The sequence below is a fragment of the Macaca mulatta genome, chromosome 5, assembly GCF_049350105.2.
Source record: "Macaca mulatta isolate MMU2019108-1 chromosome 5, T2T-MMU8v2.0, whole genome shotgun sequence".
In the NCBI taxonomy this organism is placed as follows: Eukaryota; Metazoa; Chordata; class Mammalia; order Primates; family Cercopithecidae; genus Macaca; species Macaca mulatta.
The window spans coordinates 158,121,074-158,141,900 of NC_133410.1; the positions used below are offsets into that span (position 1 = coordinate 158,121,074).

Sequence of the window (20,827 nt, forward strand, 5' to 3'; positions counted from 1 at the left end):
AAGTCCAGGAAGGGTAATATATCTGGCAGGGAAATTTCTACTGCTTTTTTTGTCTTTAGAATTTTAGTCAGTGACAGTGATGGTATAGGGATTATCCTTTAATCCATTCGAATGTATTTCTTACTTTAAAAATCTAGGGACCTTAACTTTCTTAGAATTAACTTATTTGGCACTCACTTTACAATTTATTTAAATACATAAATAGGTGATGAGACCTTGGTTAAGAGCCACTAGTTAAATATTTGTTTAATGTTAAATGTAAACCTTAATGCTAGAAAATGCATACTATAAATTGTAAGTGTACATTCAATTTTGTGCCTTTTCTGATTAGTATTATGAGTTAAACCCCACACAAAAGAGAAAGAGATGGTTCTGATATCTGCCTTTATTATAGGAAGTTGTGAATGCTGATGGGCATTACTATTGATGCATGTGCTATGCAAATATGCTTGTATGTGTGTATCTGTGTTTACTTCAAAAGATGACAAGTGCATATGAAGAGGTATATGAAAATCATGTCCTCTATATCCAAACCACAGAACAATGTCAGCCAAAAGGATGTTAGGTCCCTCATGATGCTAAAATTATATACACAGTGGTATCTAAGGAATCATTGACAAGAATATTTTTAAAGAATAAAAACTCAATAATTTTATAGTAGGAACATGAGATATTTACATTAATCTCTGAAAACCTATGCCCCCAAGAAGTTTACTCCATAAATACCTCCTTTTATAAGTCAGCATGGTTTATAAAAGATATAGCTACACCACTGTATTCCATGTTGATTTCAATATGAAAACTGAATTTTAAATTTTGGAAATCAAAATACCAAAATTAAACTCTTATGGACCAATCATGGCTCTAGAGGTAAACTTTTTAAAAAAGCAAGCTTTTAGCATAAACAATTGGTTTATGTTCTGCCAAACTGGCAGCTCCCAGTAAGAGGCTTGCTTTTACAAACCTGAATCATAAGCTTTCAATTCAATACTACTAATAATTTATATCGTGCATGATAGGCTTCACAGCATGGAAGCATCATGTTGCCTTATTGAGCAATGCATAATGTATAATAAAAGCTTGATTCAGAAAAGCTAGAAAAATGTTCATTACTAAATGTGACTTAAGCAAATTCAGTGAGAACTACAAAGCATTATGACAGTAAAGGACTGAAAACTACCTTAAGTCTTTTGGAAGTTTTCATTTTACTATAGCAATTTATAGGACTCTGGACCAAGATAAATGCCAGAAAAAAATAAAAATATCCTTAATATTATATTTATGATGTTGGGATAAGTATATTAATTAAAATTTTGCATATCTTAACAGCTTGTATATCAAGAATTTATGATACAATATATTATATTAGTGTTCCTTTCATGTATCAGAGACTTGTATAGCTAAGTTGTTCTCATCAGGGAGTTTATATTCCTGATATTATAGTAATTTAATATTATAAAACAAAGACTTGCTAGTGGCTCTCTGCATGTTAGGAGGACTGGGTGTATAATCTTAATAAACAGTGATCTAACAAAAGGAACCAAAAGGCTTGCTCTCCAGCAGACTTATGAAAGTAATTATACCTTTATTGAAGTTATACCGTTCTAAAGTCCCTGCTGTTCCCACTGTTTCTTAAAGATGGTTATTTTCTACTTAAAGAAAACAGACACACTTTAGAAGAATAACTGTTGTTAAGTAATATTACAGAATTTAATCAGATTCTCTGTGCAGCTTATATAACAATGGTACAAATATTTCAAACCAAATAATAAGAGTCAAAGGTTTAAAAAATACAGAATGGCAAATTAGAGTAACTTACTAATTGGAGTAACAACTCACATGACTGTAGGGTAGACAGGAAAGTGGGGGGGGGGGGGGAAGAAAAAGTCTTTACTAACCATGATGATTCCCAGGGGCTTTAATAGGCTTTGCACAGCTATTGCTAGGGTGGAAGCAGGCATTAACAGAGTTAAATAATGTAATATGAGACCATCTTTAAAAAGTGCTAGGGAAGAGAGCAAGCAGAATTGTAGAAACAGCTGCCTGGATTAGGTAGCTAAAGCAAGGTGATGATAAGACAAATCTTTCAGGGTTGCTCTTTGCCTTTAGTGTTTGGTTTCTTGTTTATCCAGAGGTATTCAGCTCTAGGGGAAAGGGTTTAAATAGCTTCTACTGACAAAATTGATTTATTTCCAAAATCTAATTTGCATTGTATATTTGAAAACATCCATTTACAGTAGGCAGATGATAGGTAAATAATGAACTGAAAACAATAGAATCCCATGGGGAAAAGCAATCATAATTAACTAGGTCTAAATAAATGATCAGATGTCTTTTAGTCAGCAGTTTTAGTAGCATGGCTCCCTCTCCAGGTATCTACCCCACAGACACAGACTTTCCCCTATTCAGTGTTACCAGCTATCCTGAAAATTCTAATCTGCTTTGCACATTGACTGTCTTCTATGTGTTAAACCTTTGTTTTTATTTTCTTATCTAGTTAACTCATCTTCCAATGATTAACTCAAATCCTACCCTCTATCTAAGGAACATATAATTAATACTATATCATCTGAGCATTTGATATACGTGTGAATATCTAAGCACTTGCAACATGGTATGTATGTAGTTATATGTGTGTATGTCTCTCTAGTTATTATGGAGAGTCTGAAATATTTGAACCACATTACTTTTCACAGCACATATTAAGTGTTTAAAATATATTTAATTATATTTACAAACAATTTCATTGAAAAAGACTCTATATTGCTTCAACTAAGGAAGGTATCCATTAGCACGCTCTCATGAATTTCCTTTCACTTTTTGACTTATTCCTTAAATTATTAACCAGAAAAGAGAATGTACTTTTATCTCTCAGATGGGTGAAAGCATTAAAGAATACCTACTAAATATCAGAAAAGTGGCAGCCTGCTACACAAAAGTTGTAGACACCACTGCCCAAAACCTTTACATAAGTAAATCCTGGAGCAGGCCATAATGGTAAGGGGAGAATCCATAGTTGTAACAATATGGTATCTAAAATTTCCAGTACTCAACAATAACAACAACAAAATAAGACATGCCAAGAAATGGAAAAGGGTGACCCATACTTATGTGAAAAGGAGTTACATTTAACAGACAAAGAACTCAAAGACACTGCTATAAACATGTCTAAATAATTAATATACATTATATTTAAAGAATTAAAGAAAAATATGATAAAATTAAAAATAGAGATTATAAAGAGAAATAGAATCAATAAAATGAAACTAAATGTATTCTAGAGTTGAAAAATACAATAATGAAATAAATTACAAAATGGTCTCAGCCACAGGTTTGAAAAGGCAGAAGAAAGAAATAGTGAATTTGAAGGTAGATTAATAGATGATATCCAATTTGAACAACCGAACAAAGAAAGATTTAAAAATAAACAGCGTCAGAGACTTCTGGGAAAACTTTAACTGTACTAACATAAATATAATGAGAGTTATCAAAGGAAAGGAGGGAGGAGGAAAAGTGAATAAAAATATATTGGCTGAAAATTGCCAAATTTGATGGAAAACATTAATCTAAAAATCTAAGAAGTTCAATGAATCCCAACTATAATAAACAAACATGAAGTGATCACATGTAAACACACCATAGCCAAACTGTTGAAAGACAAAGGCAAAGACATACTCTTGAAAATAGAAAGAGAAAAATGCCTCATCATACACAAGATAACAAAAAATAAGATTAATGGCTGATTTCCCACCAGAACTAATGGTGGTCAGAAGGCAGTGGAAGGACATATTCACAATTCTGACTGAAAAACAAAAAATTGGCAATGAAGAATTCTATATCCAGCAAAACTATTATTCAAGAATAAAGGTGATAAAGACATTTCCAGACATAAAGACATTAAATGAATACACTACCAGAAGACCTGCTGAAAGAAAAAGGCACCAGATGATAACTCATATCCAGAGAAATAATGAAGAGCAAAGGAAATGGTAAATGGTAAAGAGCAAAAGAAATAATGAAGAGCAAAGGAATTCATATATATATATGAATACATATACACATTTGCAATATACATTTGCAGATATATTTTATATACTTATATATTTGTTTTATATATATATAACAGTATAAAAGATATCTGCAAATATCATCTCTTAACTCCTTTCAAAACTATATTATTATATAAAACATAATTATAAAACTATATTGCTAGGCTTATAAATTTCATATGTTATATATATGACAATAACAACATAAAGGAAGTATGACAGGCAGCTGTATTGAAGCAAAGTGACTATGTTTAACTGGAATTATTTTCATATTTATCTAAAAATATTGTAATAAATTAAAATGTATATTGCAACACCTAGAGCAACCACTAAGAAAATAATTATTAAAATATACTTTAAAAATTCTTGGTATAATTATAATGATAAACTAAAAGTATACATACAAAATTCAAAAGAAGAAAGTAAACGAGGAACATGGGGACAAACAGACATGAATCATATACAAAATAGTAAAATGACAGACATAAATGTAGCATATCAATTATTGTACCAAATATGAATGAATTAAAGACTCCAATCAAACAGACTATATATATATATTTTTTTTTTTTTTGAGACGGAGTCTCGCTCTGCCGCCCAGGCTGGAGTGCAGTGGCTGGATCTCAGCTCACTGCAAGCTCCACCTCCCAGGTTTACGCCATTCTCCTGCCTCAGCCTCCCGAGTAGCTGGGACTACAGGCGCCCGCCACCTCGCCCAGCTAGTTTTTTGTATTTTTTAGTAGAGACGGGGTTTCACCGTGTTAGCCAGGATGGTCTCGATCTCCTGACCTCGTGATCCGCCCATCTCGGCCTCCCAAAGTGCTGGGATTACAGGCTTGAGCCACCGCGCCTGGCTCAGACTATATTTTTAAAAGATCAAACTCTATGCTCTCTATAAGAAAAACACTTTATATTCAAATATGCAAATAGGCTGAAAGAAAATAAACTATAGACCAAAAAGTAAGAGTAAGTCATTAAAATTCTTGGAAAAATTGTAGAAGAAAACCTTTATCTTGTTACAAGCAAAAACTTCTTAGATATAACAACACAAGCATACACAAGAAAAGAAAAAAAAAACTGATGCATTATACTTTATAAAAATTAAAAACCTTTGCTTTTCAGGGATGCCATTAAGAAAAGAAAAAGATATTCCACAGCCTGGGAAAAATGCTTGTAAATTATGTATCTAATAAGGAATTTGTATCCAGAATAGAAAGAAGTCAATAATTTAATAAGAAGAAAACAAAGCTCTCAATTGAAACAATATGCAAAAGTTTTGAATAGGCTTCTCTATAGAAGATAAATAAAAATGTCTAATAAAAGATGCTCAATATCATTCATTATTAGAGAAATGCAAATTAAAACCACAATGAGATGTTCATAGCAGCATTATTCATAACAAAAGGTGGAAACAACCTAAATGTCCATCAACTAATGAATAGATAAATAAAATGTGACTTATTTATACAAAGAAATCTTATTCAGCAATAAGAGGGAATGAAGTACTTAAAATATGCTACAACATGGATGAACCTCAAAAATATTGTTGATAAAAGCCAGAATATATATTGTAGACTATATATTTCATGATTCTATTTATGAGAAACTTTTAGAAATGACAAATCTATAGAGACAGAAGGCAGTCTAGTGGTTGTCTGGGGCTGGGTGTCAGAGTAGGGATTACTCATTTTGGGCCCAAAATGATGTTTTGAGGTTATGAAAAATCTTTAAATTTAATCTAACATGCTTATGGTTGTACACCAATGTACATTTACTAAAAATCATTTAACTGAATCCTTACAATGGGTGAATTTTTTAAGATGTAAATTATATCTCATTAGAGAAGTCAAAAAATAAAAAGAGAATTGGCCAGGAGCAGAGGCTCATGCCTGTAATCCTAGCAGGCCAAGGCAGACAGATCGTCTGAGGTCAGGAGTTTGAGATCAACCTGGCCAACATCGTGAAACCCCATCTCTACTAAAAGAAATACAAAAATCTAGCTGGGCATTGTGGTGGGCACCTGTATTCCTACCTACTTGGGAGGCTGAGGTAGGAGAATCTCTTGAACCCAGGAGGTAGAGGTTGCAGGGAGCCAAGATTGCACCACTGCACTCCAGCCTGGGCAACACAGCAAGACTTCATCTCAAAAAATAAAATTAAATTAAATTTAAAAAGAATCTTTATTGCATCCTGATTAAATTGACTAATAAGTGCCAATAAATCAATGGATATCTTGTAAATTTGTTTGAGTTCTTTGTAGGTTCTGGATATTAGCCCTTTGTCAGATGAGTAGATTGCAAAAATTTTCTCCCACTCTGTAGGTTGCCTGTTCACTCTGATGGTAGTTTCTTTTGCTGTGCAGAAGCTCTTTAGTTTAATGAGATCCCATTTGTCAATTTTGGCTTTTGCTGCCGTTGCTTTTGGTGTTTTAGACATGAAGTCTTTGCCCATGCCTATGTCCTGAATGGTACTACCTAGGTTTTCCTCTAGGATTTTTATGGTATTAGGTCTAACATTTAAGTCTCTAATCCATCTTGAATTAATTTTCGTATAAGGAGTAAGGAAAGGATCCAGTTTCAGCTTTCTACTTATGGCTAGCCAATTTTCCCAGCACCATTTATTAAATAGGGAATCCTTTCCCCATTTCTTGTTTCTCTCAGGTTTGTCAAAGATCAGATGGCTGTAGATGTGTGGTATTATTTCTGAGGACTCTGTTCTGTTCCATTGGTCTATATCTCTGTTTTGGTACCAGTACCATGCTGTTTTGGTTACTGTAGCCTTGTAGTAGAGTTTGAAGTCAGGTAGCGTGATGCCTCCAGCTTTGTTCTTTTGACTTAGGATTGTCTTGGAGATGCGGGCTCTTTTTTGGTTCCATATGAACTTTAAAGCAGTTTTTTCCAATTCTGTGAAGAAACTCATTGGTAGCTTGATGGGGATGGCATTGAATCTATAAATGACCTTGGGCAGTATGGCCATTTTCACGATATTGATTCTTCCTATCCATGAGCATGGTATGTTCTTCCATTTGTCTGTGTCCTCTTTTATTTCACTGAGCAGTGGTTTGTAGTTCTCCTTGAAGAGGTCCTTTACATCCCTTGTAAGTTGGATTCCTAGGTATTTTATTCTCTTTGAAGCAATTGTGAATGGAAGTTCATTCCTGATTTGGCTCTCTGTTTGTCTGTTACTGGTGTATAAGAATGCTTGTGATTTTTGCACATTAATTTTGTATCCTGAGACTTTGCTGAAGTTGCTTATCAGCTTAAGGAGATTTTGGGCTGAGACAATGGGGTTTTCTAAATATACAATCATGTCATCTGCAAACAGGGACAGTGGGCAAAGGATATGAACAGACATTTCTCAAAAGAAGACATTCATACAGCCAACAGACACATGAAAAAATGCTCATCATCACTGGCCATCAGAGAAATGCAAATCAAAACCACAATGAGATACCATCTCACACCAGTTAGAATGGCGATCATTCAAAAGTCAGGAAACAACAGGTGCTGGAGAGGATGTGGAGAAATAGGAACACTTTTACACTGTTGGTGGGATTGTAAACTAGTTCAACCATTATGGAAAACAGTATGGCGATTCCTCAAGGATCTAGAACTAGATGTACCATATGACCCAGCCATCCTATTACTGGGTATATACCCAAAGAATTATAAATTATGCTGCTATAAAGACACATGCACACGTATGTTTATTGTGGCACTATTCACAATAGCAAAGACTTGGAATCAACCCAAATGTCCATCAGTGACAGATTGGATTAAGAAAATGTGGCACATATACACCATGGAATACTATGCAGCCATCAAAAAGGATGAGTTTGTGTCCTTTGTAGGGACATGGATGCAGCTGGAAACCATCATTCTTAGCAAACTATCACAAGAACAGAAAACCAAACACCGCATGTTCTCACTCATAGGTGGGAACTGAACAATAAGATCACTTGGACTCAGGAGGGGAACATCACACACCGGGGCCTATCATGGGGAGGGAGGAGGGGGGAGGGATTGCATTGGGAGTTATACCTGATGTAAATGATGAGTTGATGGGTGCAGCACACCAACATGGCACAAGTATACATATGTAACAAACCTGCACGTTATGCACAAGTACCCTACAACTTAAATTATAATAATAATAAATAAATTAAAAAAAAAAATCAATGGATATCCCAGGTGTTATAGACTCAATTGCGTCCTCTCCCAAAATTAAACTGTTAAGCTCTAATCCCTAACGTGACTTTATTTGGAGATATAACCTTTAAAGAGGGCATTAAGGTTAAATGAGGTCATAAGGGTAGGGCCCTATTTCAACAGGACAGGAGTCTCTATAAAACTGGAAGAGATACTGAGGTGATCATGCCCAGAAGAAAGGCCGTGTGAGGACACAGAAGGAAAACAAGCTCAGAAAAGAGGCCTTAAGGGAAACCAAATCTGCCAACACCTTGATCTTAGACTCCTAGTGTTTAGAACTATGAGACACTAAATTGTCATTGTTTAAGTGATCTAGTATGTGGTAATGTAGTGAACTAACTACCAGGAAGTGCCAAAGTTGACAGATAATACTGCAGATCATCTGGACCCCACAAGCTCTGTCATTACCTAACAGGCTTCATATTGTATGATTCCATTTACAAGAAATTTTCAGAAATGGCAAATCTATAGAGACAAAAAGCAGATCAGTGGTTGGCTGGAGCTGACAGTAGCAATAGAGATTGACTGTCATCCACTCTTATTTAGCAAAAACCTCAGAAAAATAGAATGAAAAGTCAAATTGCCTGAAATTAAATTTCTGATGCATGAAGCCTGAAAATATAAAGTAAGTCTTAAACAGTGAGCTTGTGAGCTGAGATTTGCACCAGCAACATATGTATAATGTGATCCTACTTTTATTCTATTAATGAAGAAGATAAATTGCCAAACACATTTAACCAAATATTAATGGGGGAACTTATAAGATCCTTATAAGAACTGATCCCTAGTCAGGAGCCTCATGCCATTCTCAAACATAAACTTGCCAGTGTTTCACCTTTTATTTTTAGTGTGTATTTTCAAAATGTTTTGCAATAAGAATGTGTTAAATTTCTATTTTAGAAGTTATTTAAAATAAGGTTATTGTAGCATGTTACCTCTGATACGTCTTCATTCTTTTGCCATCAGAATTTTTCAGTCTTAAATTTTTTATAGTCTAAATTCCTCTATTTTGAAAATATCTTTTTAAATCCCTTCCTAAATAATTAAACTTTATGATTAGAGTGCCTGTTAACGTGAAAAACTTTTAAGAGAAAATCATTATATGTTTCCCATCTAATAAAAACAAGCTATATATTGGTAAAGGAGCAGAAAATGCAGCATTGTTGGTTTGTGGTGGACTAAGCTGTGGTCTGAGGAACAGGGGCTCAGGAAATAGTTATAGTTTGCCACTAACTAGTCAGAAAACCTAAAATGATTCATATCATATCTCAGCTTATAATTTGTTCAGATGCATAAGATATTTCAGGTTAAACAGAACATAAGTAAGTACCTTTCATGTTTTTTAAGATTTTGGTCTAGGGCTCCTCACTACAAATGAACTTATCATTGTTGTTGAGTTTTTTGATTATCTTAATTGCAGAAAATGAACTAAAAGTTCTATTTACATGTTGGAAAAATATGGGAAAACCTTCAAAGTTCACATTTCTAAGGACTGGACAGAAGTATAAGTAGATAATATATATATGCCCACAATTCATTATTTTCTTTACTTTGTGATATGCTATTCTCATATTATTAGTTTCATTTATTGGAATTTAAATGAATATCAAGTAATGGTTTTCATGTTTGCATATTCTGCAGCTTTTAAGATCTGCCTACACATGTAGCCGGAAGTTGCTTCATTCTCCCAAAGTAAGATTTTTAGACAAAAATCATGTCCTCAGTCACAAATTTTTTTGTTACCATAGTGATAAGAATAAAGAATGAAAAAAAAAAGCTAAAAATACCTGAAGACAGTTTCAGAAATGTGACCCACTTGGTGTTGTGCACTAAAGTAGTTAATCAATTGAATTAGCTACATATGCGTTCAGGTGAAATATTATACTGGATGAAAAAATGCGTAGGTTGCACATCTGGAGCTATTATACACAATCAAAGAAGTCAGTATGAATGAAGATGACAGACAATCTAAAATGCATAAAATCAAATTCTTTTAAGAATAGAATATATACCAGAAGCAAATAGGAATCCATTAATTTAGCTCCTTCTTGCATCAATTTTCTGTTGTCTTTTCGTATTTTAGAATATCTCCTCCATTTTAAATTAAATCTTCTTATGCATCAAAAAGTGTTGTAGCTGGATGGACCAATATAATTAGACACATTTAAAATTACATTGGAGTGGCCCCTTTCTGTAAAGGGAAGTTTCCCAATCTTCTGCATTATAATAAAAATATGCTTTTAAATTAACTTTTCTTTTGAAAATTTTAGTTTAAATAAGAATCTTAACAGACACAATCATTTACAGAAAAATCTAACATATTGCAAGGCATTAAGCTAGTCTGTGAAACATGAATAAAAGGCAGCTCTTGCTATCAAGAATGTTTTAATCATCTATCTAATTATGTTTTTATAACATTGATTTTTAAAATGTCTGCACAGAGTAGAATGGAAAAAGCATTCACCTTAACTCGAAGAGAGCAATATTAAAGTTCCAGCTCCATCAATGAGCTTAGAAAAGTCTCTTTCTAAGCCTCAGTTCTCCCATCCATAAAATATGTATAAACAAGCATATCACCTCCTCTAGCATGTAGATCATTATGATAATCAAAAGAGATGATATGGGTAGAAACCAATTGATGGCATTCAATATAAAATCTCTGTTAAAATGAGTCATTATACAATTTTGTTTAATTTTTAAACATTTTCAAAATAAAGATAATTATAAATGTTTATTTTCATAATTAAGAATATGTGAGAATTACTTATGAATAATAACAAACTTTTATTGCACACTTACAATGGACCACATATTTTACATAATTATTTCATTTAAGCCTCACAACAGTCCAGTGACTTAGATACTATCTTCTTATTATAGCTGAAAAAAGTGGGGTATAGGGGGAATATATAACTTGTCCAAAGACAGCTAGAAAGTGGTAGTATAGGGAATTAAGCCCAGGCAAGTTAACCCCAGAGCCATGCTCTAAATCTAAGCCATTATGATATATTCTAAAATACTGAGTAGAGAAAAATATCCCTATGAAGCTGTTAATTTGAAAAAAAAATACATATTTTAAATTACTAACACTAGTCATATATTTTTTAACTACTTGATTAGTTATATTTTGCTGCATTTAATTTTTTTATTTTATTATTATAAGAAAAATGAAAACAACTTAAATGTATAACAATAAATACATTATAGAACATCCATATGGCAGATTACTACTCTGTCAAAAATAACACTGTAAAAGTTATTTGTAGTTTTGAAACTGATAAGTATTGTTAAACAAAAACAATATGTTCAAACTATATATGGAAAATCTGGATTTTCATAAAATAATGTCATATTAACAGAAAAACTTAGAGAGATAGTTAATGTTAACAATTGCTATATCTTCAAAATTTTATATACTTTTATATTTTACAAATTTTCTATAATAAAAATTAAATACTTTTATCATTAAGAAAAAGTCACTTAACCTAAACTGAAGCACAAAGTGATGTAGATGCGTCTACAAATAGGTGAACAAATATTTATCAAAGTCTAAAAAGTTGCTCCAGATATTAGGATACAGCAGTGGCAAAAGAAAGTCCATAGGTAAAGAATTGTGTAAATTTGCACTAAGAATGAAAGAAGAGAACTCCAAACATATAATGAAGCATCCATCTTTACATTCTGATTTACTCACACCTTCGTACTAGTATGTGAGCCCTTTCTTTAGATTAAAAAAAACAAAAAGTCTTGAAATGTTTGTTTCACTTCCTTACCATCTCTTCTCAATTACATTGTGGTGACATTATCTCTAAACACAGTAGAAAGCCAGAGCATGAGTATATAAATAGAAAGAAAAACTAACCAACAAAAATCAGTTGCATTTCTCTACATTAACAAAAAATTATCTGAAAAAGAAATTAAGAAAACAACTCCCTTTGCAATCACATCAAAGAAAAAACAATATTTAGGAATAAATTTAACCCAAGAGGTAAAAGATCTGTACACTGAAAACCATAAGACACTGATTAAATACAGTGAAGACACAAATAATTGAAAAGATATATTGTGTTCATGAATTAGACTTTACATTGTTAATATGCCTATACTACTCAAAATGATCTATTGATTCAATGCCATCCCTATCAAAATTCCAATGGCATTTCATAAAAACTAAACCTAAATTACATGAAACTATAAAAGTTCCTGAATAGCTAAATAAATCTTGAGAAAGAAGAACAAAGCTAGTGGCATCACATTTCCTGATTTCAACCTATATTTAAAAGCTATAGTATTCAAAACAGTATGGTACAGGCATAAAAACAGACAAATAGACCAATGGAATAGAATAGAGAGCCCAGAGAAAAACCCATGCATTTATATGCAACTAATTTTTGACAAGGGTGCTAAGAATACACAATAGGGAAAGGATAGTTTTTACAATAAATGGTGTTGGGCAAACTTGATAACCACATGCAAAAGAATAAAATCAGATGTTTATTTAACACCATATTTAAAAATTAACTTGACATGGATTAAAGACTTAAATGTAAGGTCTAAAGCCACAAAACTTCTAGAAGAAAACAGGGGAAAAGCACTGTGATGGCAATCTTGGCTATGGTTTTAGTTTTTAATATGACCCCAAAAGCACACATGACAGAAGCAAAAACAAACAAACAAAAAACAGTTGGGCACAGTGGCATGTGCCTGTAGTCCCAGCCACTCGGGAGGTTGAGGCAGGAGGATCACTTGAGCCCAGGAGTCCAAAACTAGCCTAAGCAACTTAGATCCCAGTCTCTATCATAAAAAATAAGAATAATTTTTAGAAAACAAGTAGGACTACATCAAACTAAAATGCTTATGCACAGCAGAGGAAACACAATCAACAAAATGAAAAGAAAATCTGTAGAATGCGAGAAAATATTTGCAACCCATATGTCTGATAAAGGATTTATATCCAAAATAAATGATAAACATACAACTTAATAGTAAAAACCCCCAAATAATTCAATTCAAAAATGGCCAACAAACCTGAATAAGCATTTTTCCAAAGAAGACATGCAAATGGACAACAGGTATATGATCATCAGGGAAATGCAAGTCAAAACAACAGTGAGATATTACCTCACACCTAGTATGATAGCTATTATTAAAAAGACAAGAGATAGCAAGTATTGGCAAAAATGCAGAGAAAAGGGAACCTTTGTACACTATTGGTAGAATGTAGATTGGTATACCCACTATGTAAAATAGTATGGAATTTCCTTAAACAATTAAAAATAGAACTACCATAAGATCCAACAATCCTACTACTGGGTATATATCCAAAGAAATGAAATCAGTTTGTTAGAGATATCTGTACCTCCATTGCAGCATTATTCACAATAGCCAAGATAAGAAAGCAATATAAGTGCCTGGCAACAAATGAATGGATTAAAAAAGTGGTATTATACACAATGGAATGTTATTCAACCTTTAAAAATAAGGAAATTTTGTCATTTGTCACAATAAAGATGAACTTGGAAGACATCATGTTGAGTTAAATAAGCCAGATATGGAAACACAAACACTGTGTAGTCTTACTTATATGTGAAATCTATAAAAGTTGATATAAAAGCATAGAGTTGGATGGCAGTTGCCAGGGCTGAGGGTTGGAGGGAATTAAGGAGATGTTGGTCAAAACATACAAATTTTTGTCTTTCAGTTTGAAAGACAAATAAGTTCTGGGGATCTAATGTACAGCATGCTGACTGTAGTTAATACTGTATTAATTACCTGAAATTGGCTAAGAGAATAGTTCTTACATGTCCTTACCACACACTCACACTCACACACACACACACACACACAGTGCCTATGGATGGTGATGGATATGTTGATTAATTTGATTGTGGTAGTCATTACACAATGCATATGTATCTGAAATCATCACATTACATCTTTAATATAAACCATTTTAATTTGTCAATTATACTTCGATAAAGCTGGGGAAAAAAAGAAAGAAAAGCTGAGAAGAATCTTAAGAAATTAAAGGAAAATTCATTGAGATTTTTTCATGCTTTTGTGACAATTTACATCCCCTTATTAGTCTTTAGTGAAGAGAGAAACCTTGCTCCATTTAAATTATTAAATATTCCCATAAACAATATTTTTCACTTACTATTCAGAAAAGAAATGATTTTCTGTGAAACTATATTATATTGAAATAGCTTACAATGTTTACACATTTTAACTTGACCGTGTTCTCCAGTACCAAATCTAACTATCCAGGAGAAAGCCTCCTAGCATCAGTATTTAAAACACGATGGTTTAAAATATACTCAACTTGATGTAACTTATTTTATATCAAAAAACACCTAAAAACTATAAAAATGAAAACCATCTCTTCCATCTTCCTCCAAAAAACCTGTATTGTATTAACTTCTTTTAACCTACTTTTCAAATATTTTCCTTCACATATATTAAGATCAGATACAAATAAATTTGAGGGAAAGGACTTATAAAAAAAGTTTAGTAAAAGTAAGGGAAGGAATGAAGAAAGGAAGAGAACAACTGAGGAAAGTTGGGAAAGAGAAAAGAAGAAAGTTGAAAGGAAAAGAAGGAGAAAGATAAGAAAAAGAAATGAGAAACTACTCACCTTGATGGACCAGGTCCCAGGTATCATCAATTTGTTTCTGAGTTGGGAAATGTCCACAGTCACTGAAGAAATTGGGGAGCTCACTTCTTTCCATTTTTGGCCAATATTCCCTCTTAGCAAACATTATTTCATAGACTAAAAGGACAAAAATGTAAAAGAAAATATTTTTTAAACAATATATCAAGTAAAAAACTTTAACTCTAGCTTTACTTTCCTGTCTACCAATAAGTATCCATGATTAGTCTAGCACTATGTCGACCTTCTGGCAAAGGTTAGAAGGAAGTGGGCATGTTTCTCTCTCCTCACATTCCACAGTAGTGAAATTTTTACTTGATTCCCCAAGATGAATACTGGCACCTTCTATACTGGCTTCATGACAGTTGACGATAAATCCTATAATGTCAACTCAACCATGTCATAAGACGTAGCTTTTATATCAGGACTTCTGAGGACCTGACACCTACTGATCCACTTCACTCTTCATTGTTTATTAGCTGCTCTACTTTTTTCATCTCTTTTTGGCTTTTACTCACATTCTAACTACTTAAATTGGTAATTCCACTTTGGATGGCTTATTCTGTTTCTAAAGTTGGCCCCTAATTGGGAGCAATATCTACTTTTTGCTCACTAACTTCATGTATTTCTACTTTCACATTTAAGGTACTTTGTCACTCCTGGCTCAAAACTACCACAGAAAACCACTCAGTTGGGCCACCTGTCACTTATCTCCCATACTTGACTTTAGAAAGGAGTTAGATAACGAGCAAGACAATTGATGCATACATTTTATAAGTGTAGTTTTCCGTAAATAATTTTTTTCTTTTTTCAAAAAAGTGACATTGAGTTTCTACTTTGAAATATGCTACATTTAACCCCATGAAGCTGATTGTATAAGTCAACATTTACAGGATGTCAGCGACTGCTCAAATACAGGTTTAGCTCCGACTGCCAATGGCAAAGGGCACCAAGGTGGTTTCTAACAGAAGTTATATCATCCTGGCACTCAACCACATGGATTTCAGTTTTTCTATTCATTCATTCATTCATTCATTCATTCATTCATTTAGTTGAGGGAGATAGCTATGAGACATCAACAGATTCAAGACATATTTAGTGATTGTCTAAATATGAATAGCTATTTGAGATCCTAAAACACAGCAGTACAATAAATGAAAATTTATATTTAGTGTATGTATGACTATTTGTCTCTTTTGAAATAAGCAAACTAGAGCAGTTTCTTTCAGTGTCCCATCCATATCTCCTTGTACCTTAATTCTGTGCATGCTAACTTGATGTTCAGTTGCCAGCATCTGCATTCCATTGCCTAAGGGCTCCCTCTGGCTACAGGCCTTCACACAACCCATCTATGCACCAAGCAGTGGGCCTCAACCAGACTCAGGAGTTGGCTGAGAAAGACTCAGCACTCAAGTTGTTTACACTGTTTTTTCTGAGTTCCCTAGAGGGATTAAGCTCCAGCTGTCCACGTGGTAATTTGCTTGATATTGCACTCTTTTTTGACCCCTCTCCCTTCTGTCTCCTTTCTCCATTCCATTAACAGTATTGCCTAGTATTAACTCCCAAGCAAATTAGTTGTACTTGAATTACTGTCTCAGCATCTGATTCTAAACTAAAACAAAAAGAATATCACCTTTTACTTTTGTGATTAAGTAAATGTATTTCTCCTTGTTAAAGTATATAGCCCTTTATTAGTTTCTCCTTGAATTAATCATTTTATATGTTTCTCACAAGATAATATTGACATACCTATTAATATTATGGCTTTGAAACTGTATAATTGATAACAGTGCCCTTAACCTGTATATTATGCCCTATGAGCAAACTTTCAGCAACATGAAAGGAGAATTAGTATTCAAGGATGATATACCTAGGGTAAATACAAAATTTAAATCACAAAAATTAATGAAATTTTCTGATAATTGAAAGATGCTTAAAAAGTTGTATAGGTATCTGCCAAATATCACCCAATTAGCCATCAACACATGGAAAAGATGAAGAATTTTCTAAGTAACATGAAGACAAATTAGAACTTGCAAATTCTGTCTCTATTGAGTTACTTTACCCCTCAATGTAAATGGATGCTCTGGTTGGTAATTCTTTAAATTATTCATTTACCAAATTCTGTTCTACTGTTCAGCTCCCATGTTGGACAGACCACCATCTGTCCTAACTGGACTCCTTTATTCTGTTTTTGCCACATGTTAGCCTATTCTCAACAAAATTACCAGAGTGATGTCTGCAACACAAGTTGCTTCATAGTCCTCTGTTCCCAATCCTCCAATGGCTTCCCATTTCTCTCAAGGTAAAATACAATGGTCTATAAAGCTTGACAAAACCTGTGCTCCCGACTACCTTTCCAATTCCATCTTGCTCTGCTCTCCAGTCACAAACTTCATTCCAGTAATACTAGTCTCCTGGCTTCCTCCAAGACTAGCAGCCTCCAAATTAAGGCCTTTGTGCTTGCTGCTGCCTCTCCTTAGAACCTTCTTCCTCCCATAGTCCACCTGGCTTATCTCTCACTATCTACACGACTTTTACTCAAAAAACTTCTCAGCTAGAAAGCACCAGAGTCCAGGATGGAAAACAGAAATCACATTAATTATTTTTTTCAAACTGAGGGGATATTTCAGGATGCAAAAATATTGAAATCTGCAGTTACAAATTGAGAAGGAGAAATCATAGAAAGAAAGTAAAGATATGAAAAATAAGCAACATTCCATAATGTGAAAAAAATCAATTTAGTGATAGTTTGGGGTATACAGAGAAGACTAATTGAGTAAAATAGTAGGAGCATTTTGGAAAGGATATGTGATTTGGAAGTCAGTAGCTAAAAATTAAAGTGGATGGAAAAGAAAATTTGGCCAGTGTAATAACTGTAAGGTTTTAGTATATATTGTGGTATTATAAAATCAGTACATTCATATTAGATTATATAATATAAACTACTATTCATAAAAAGAGTACTAAGATCTTCCTGAATTTTGTACTAGTGGTATGGAGAGTTTATGGGCAAAAGTCTTAAAATCTGACTCTCTCTCGGTTCTATAAGTAAAAGGAGTCCAAGTAGCTTCCCAATGGGAGAAGGATCTTCTCTTTTTCTGCCTCTCTCTCTCTTGCACTTTCTCATTCTTTCTTCTTCCTATCTTCCCATCTCTCCAACACTTTGCTCCTTTCTGCTCTTTTCTCTAGAAACCAGGTTGTTGGGCTGGACTGGGTGAATTAATCTAGCAACCTCTGACTTACATAGAACAATCTCTCTTTCTCTTTTCTCTTTCTACTCTCTCTCTGACTTCCTCCCTTTACCTCTAGCCACAGAAAAGAAACTATTCTAACTCAAAGAGTCGGGTTAACTGTAAATAGCTTTTAGCACATAATTTTATCATAACTTAATGAAAACTATCATTTTAACAAATATTTTTGAGTCCTTCTTATAAACCAGGCATTTGCTAGATAGTATTTACTGATAAATATAACAGACATAATCCCTTTCTTCATGGAACTTAGTCTTAAATGTAAAATAAATACTGTATGACTAGCTGAGACTACCAACATTTTCACATTTTTACCTTATAAAGCAGCAAGACAATGATTGCAATTAAATATAATTTACTTGTATCTTTTTTTAGTCAAGAAAATGGCTCTAATAATCTATCCTAATCCTAAGCAATACTGAATTCATTAAATATAAATATAAATTGGAATCTCTGAAAATTAAGATATAAATTAGAGAATTTGTTCTATGAGTAGAATTCTAACACTAATAAGCAATATGTTGTTTAGTATGCTCAGTGTCCATTAACTACTATTCTGGTATAAATACTTAATTTTCCTTTGTGCAGCTATCCCTCCTCCAATGAAGAGTTTCGGTACAACTCTCAAGCAAGATTCCCTACCCTCCCATTGCAAAGTGTTGGATTTGTGACTCAAGCTATACGTATCAGTTGCTATCTCCCTGGAATATGAATTTAAAGCATAGCAACAAAGAGTCTTTAAGTGGTAAGGGTTTATCTATCCCCCAGAGGCAAATTGAGATTGTTCCTTATTTCCTCCTCCCTAGATCTCTGAAGCAGTTGTGTTTAATATTCAGTCTGAAATCCAACTCTTTAACTATCTTTGCAATATTCTCCCGTTAAATTTCCTTTTTGCTTTGGTTAGCTAGAATGAGTTTTCTGTTACTTGCAGAGGATCCAAATAAATTAATTCAAATATACAACATGCTAACTTAAAATGCAAATTGCTTACAGCAATATAAAATATAATCTACCTTTGCTTTCTACAGGTAATTATATTTAAAATTTCCATGGTTAAATTAACTCCAAACTTAAATTCAAACCAGAAGTGTCTGCATCACTTACATTTTTTTCGGTCCATCCATTCCTCTAGCTCTGATAAGTTGACAATTTGTCTTGTCCTCCAAAGACCACGTCGATATCTAACACGGTGGATTAGTCTGCCATACATGTTAATAACTGCTTTCATATCCGGTCCATGATATAAAGCCTACAAAGACAAAAAAGCTCCTTATATATTTCTGGTATTTATATTTAATATGACTTGCCTCTTTCATTTAGTCTATTTCACCTAGTTTCTTAGATTATGGGTGTATTTATTGTTGGTTGCCCAGGTTGGTTAAATATATGTATTGTAGAGTAACACAATCTCCCTGTAGTTCAGAGATTTTCATTATGAATTGCTTTGTTATTATATATTCATACTTCCCATAGAATAGAGCTTCCAATATTTGCTTCTTTCACAGACACTTCCTACACTTGTGTCCGGATTTCTATAATATGTAGCCTACACTGCCAGAAACGATGTAGTCTTATTAAAGTATTATTCTGTAATGGATGATTCTTGTCTAAGCAGTCCACCCTGGTTGCTCAAATCTTCCTCTTTTATTTCCTTTGGAAATTGTACATTCATGTCCTTTACCTATTTTTCCCTGGGCTTTTTAAGGTTTTGTTGTTGTTGTTGCTGATTTCTAAAAATCTCTGAATATTCAAGAAATGAACCTTTTTCAGCATATATGCACATTTTGCTTTATTAGTTTACCTGTGACTACATTCTTCTGTGTATGCATTTTCAACATTCCACCAGAACAGTTTTTTTATTAAAGTTTTAAATATTTACCTATTTTGTATTTGTTTTCTCTTTTCTAAAGAGCAATTCCCTTTTAGTTAACAAGTCAACTTTTTTTACATTTTATATTTTCTGGCTTATTAATGTCTCTATATATCTTTATTAATTTACTTCTAAATAATATTTAGATTTATTTTCCTGTTCTTGACTTCTTAAAGGCTTAATTTTTAAAATTTTCATTATTTCTTGTTTGTTTAGGAATGTGTTTACATTTAAACATTTTCCACTGAGAAGGCTTTCCTTTTCTGTGTTTTGCATACCATATTATAAATGAAAAAGATGAAGCAGAAAATCTTTAAATAATTTTCTCAAGGCCCCATAGCCAGTAAGTTGTATAATTGGTTTTGAAACCAGCATAGAGACATTTGAGAGCCCACTTAACTATACTCTACATTCCTTTTAATTTAGTGTTTTCATCCATTCTTTTTTTTTTTTTTTTTTTTTTTTTTTTTGAGACGGAGTCTCGCTCTGTTACCAGGCTGGAGTGCAGTGGATGCAGTGGTGTGATCTCAGCTCACTGCAACCTCTGCCTCACGGGTTCAAGCGATTATCATGCCTCAGCCTCCTGAGTAGGTGGAACAACAGGCACTCGCCATCATGCCCGGCTAATTTTTGTATTTTAGTAGGGATGGGGTTTTACCATGTTAGCCAGGATGGTCTCGATCTCCTGATCCGCCCACCTTGGCCTCCCAAAGTGCTGGGATTACAGGCATGAGCCACCGCACCTGGCCATGTTTTCACCCATTCTACAGGATTTTTTTGTTTGTTTCCTAGCATAT

General features: G+C 33.4%; 1 protein-coding gene across 1 annotated transcript in view; it reads right to left on the bottom strand.

Annotated features, from left to right (window-relative positions):
• IQCM (IQ motif containing M) overlaps nucleotides 1–20,827 on the bottom strand; it is a 407,761-nt gene that overhangs the window by 200,620 nt on the left and 186,314 nt on the right. The window contains 2 exon segments of the mRNA XM_078002318.1: nucleotides 14,892–15,026; nucleotides 19,265–19,409. Coding sequence (XP_077858444.1) covers nucleotides 14,892–15,026; nucleotides 19,265–19,409 — 280 coding nt within the window.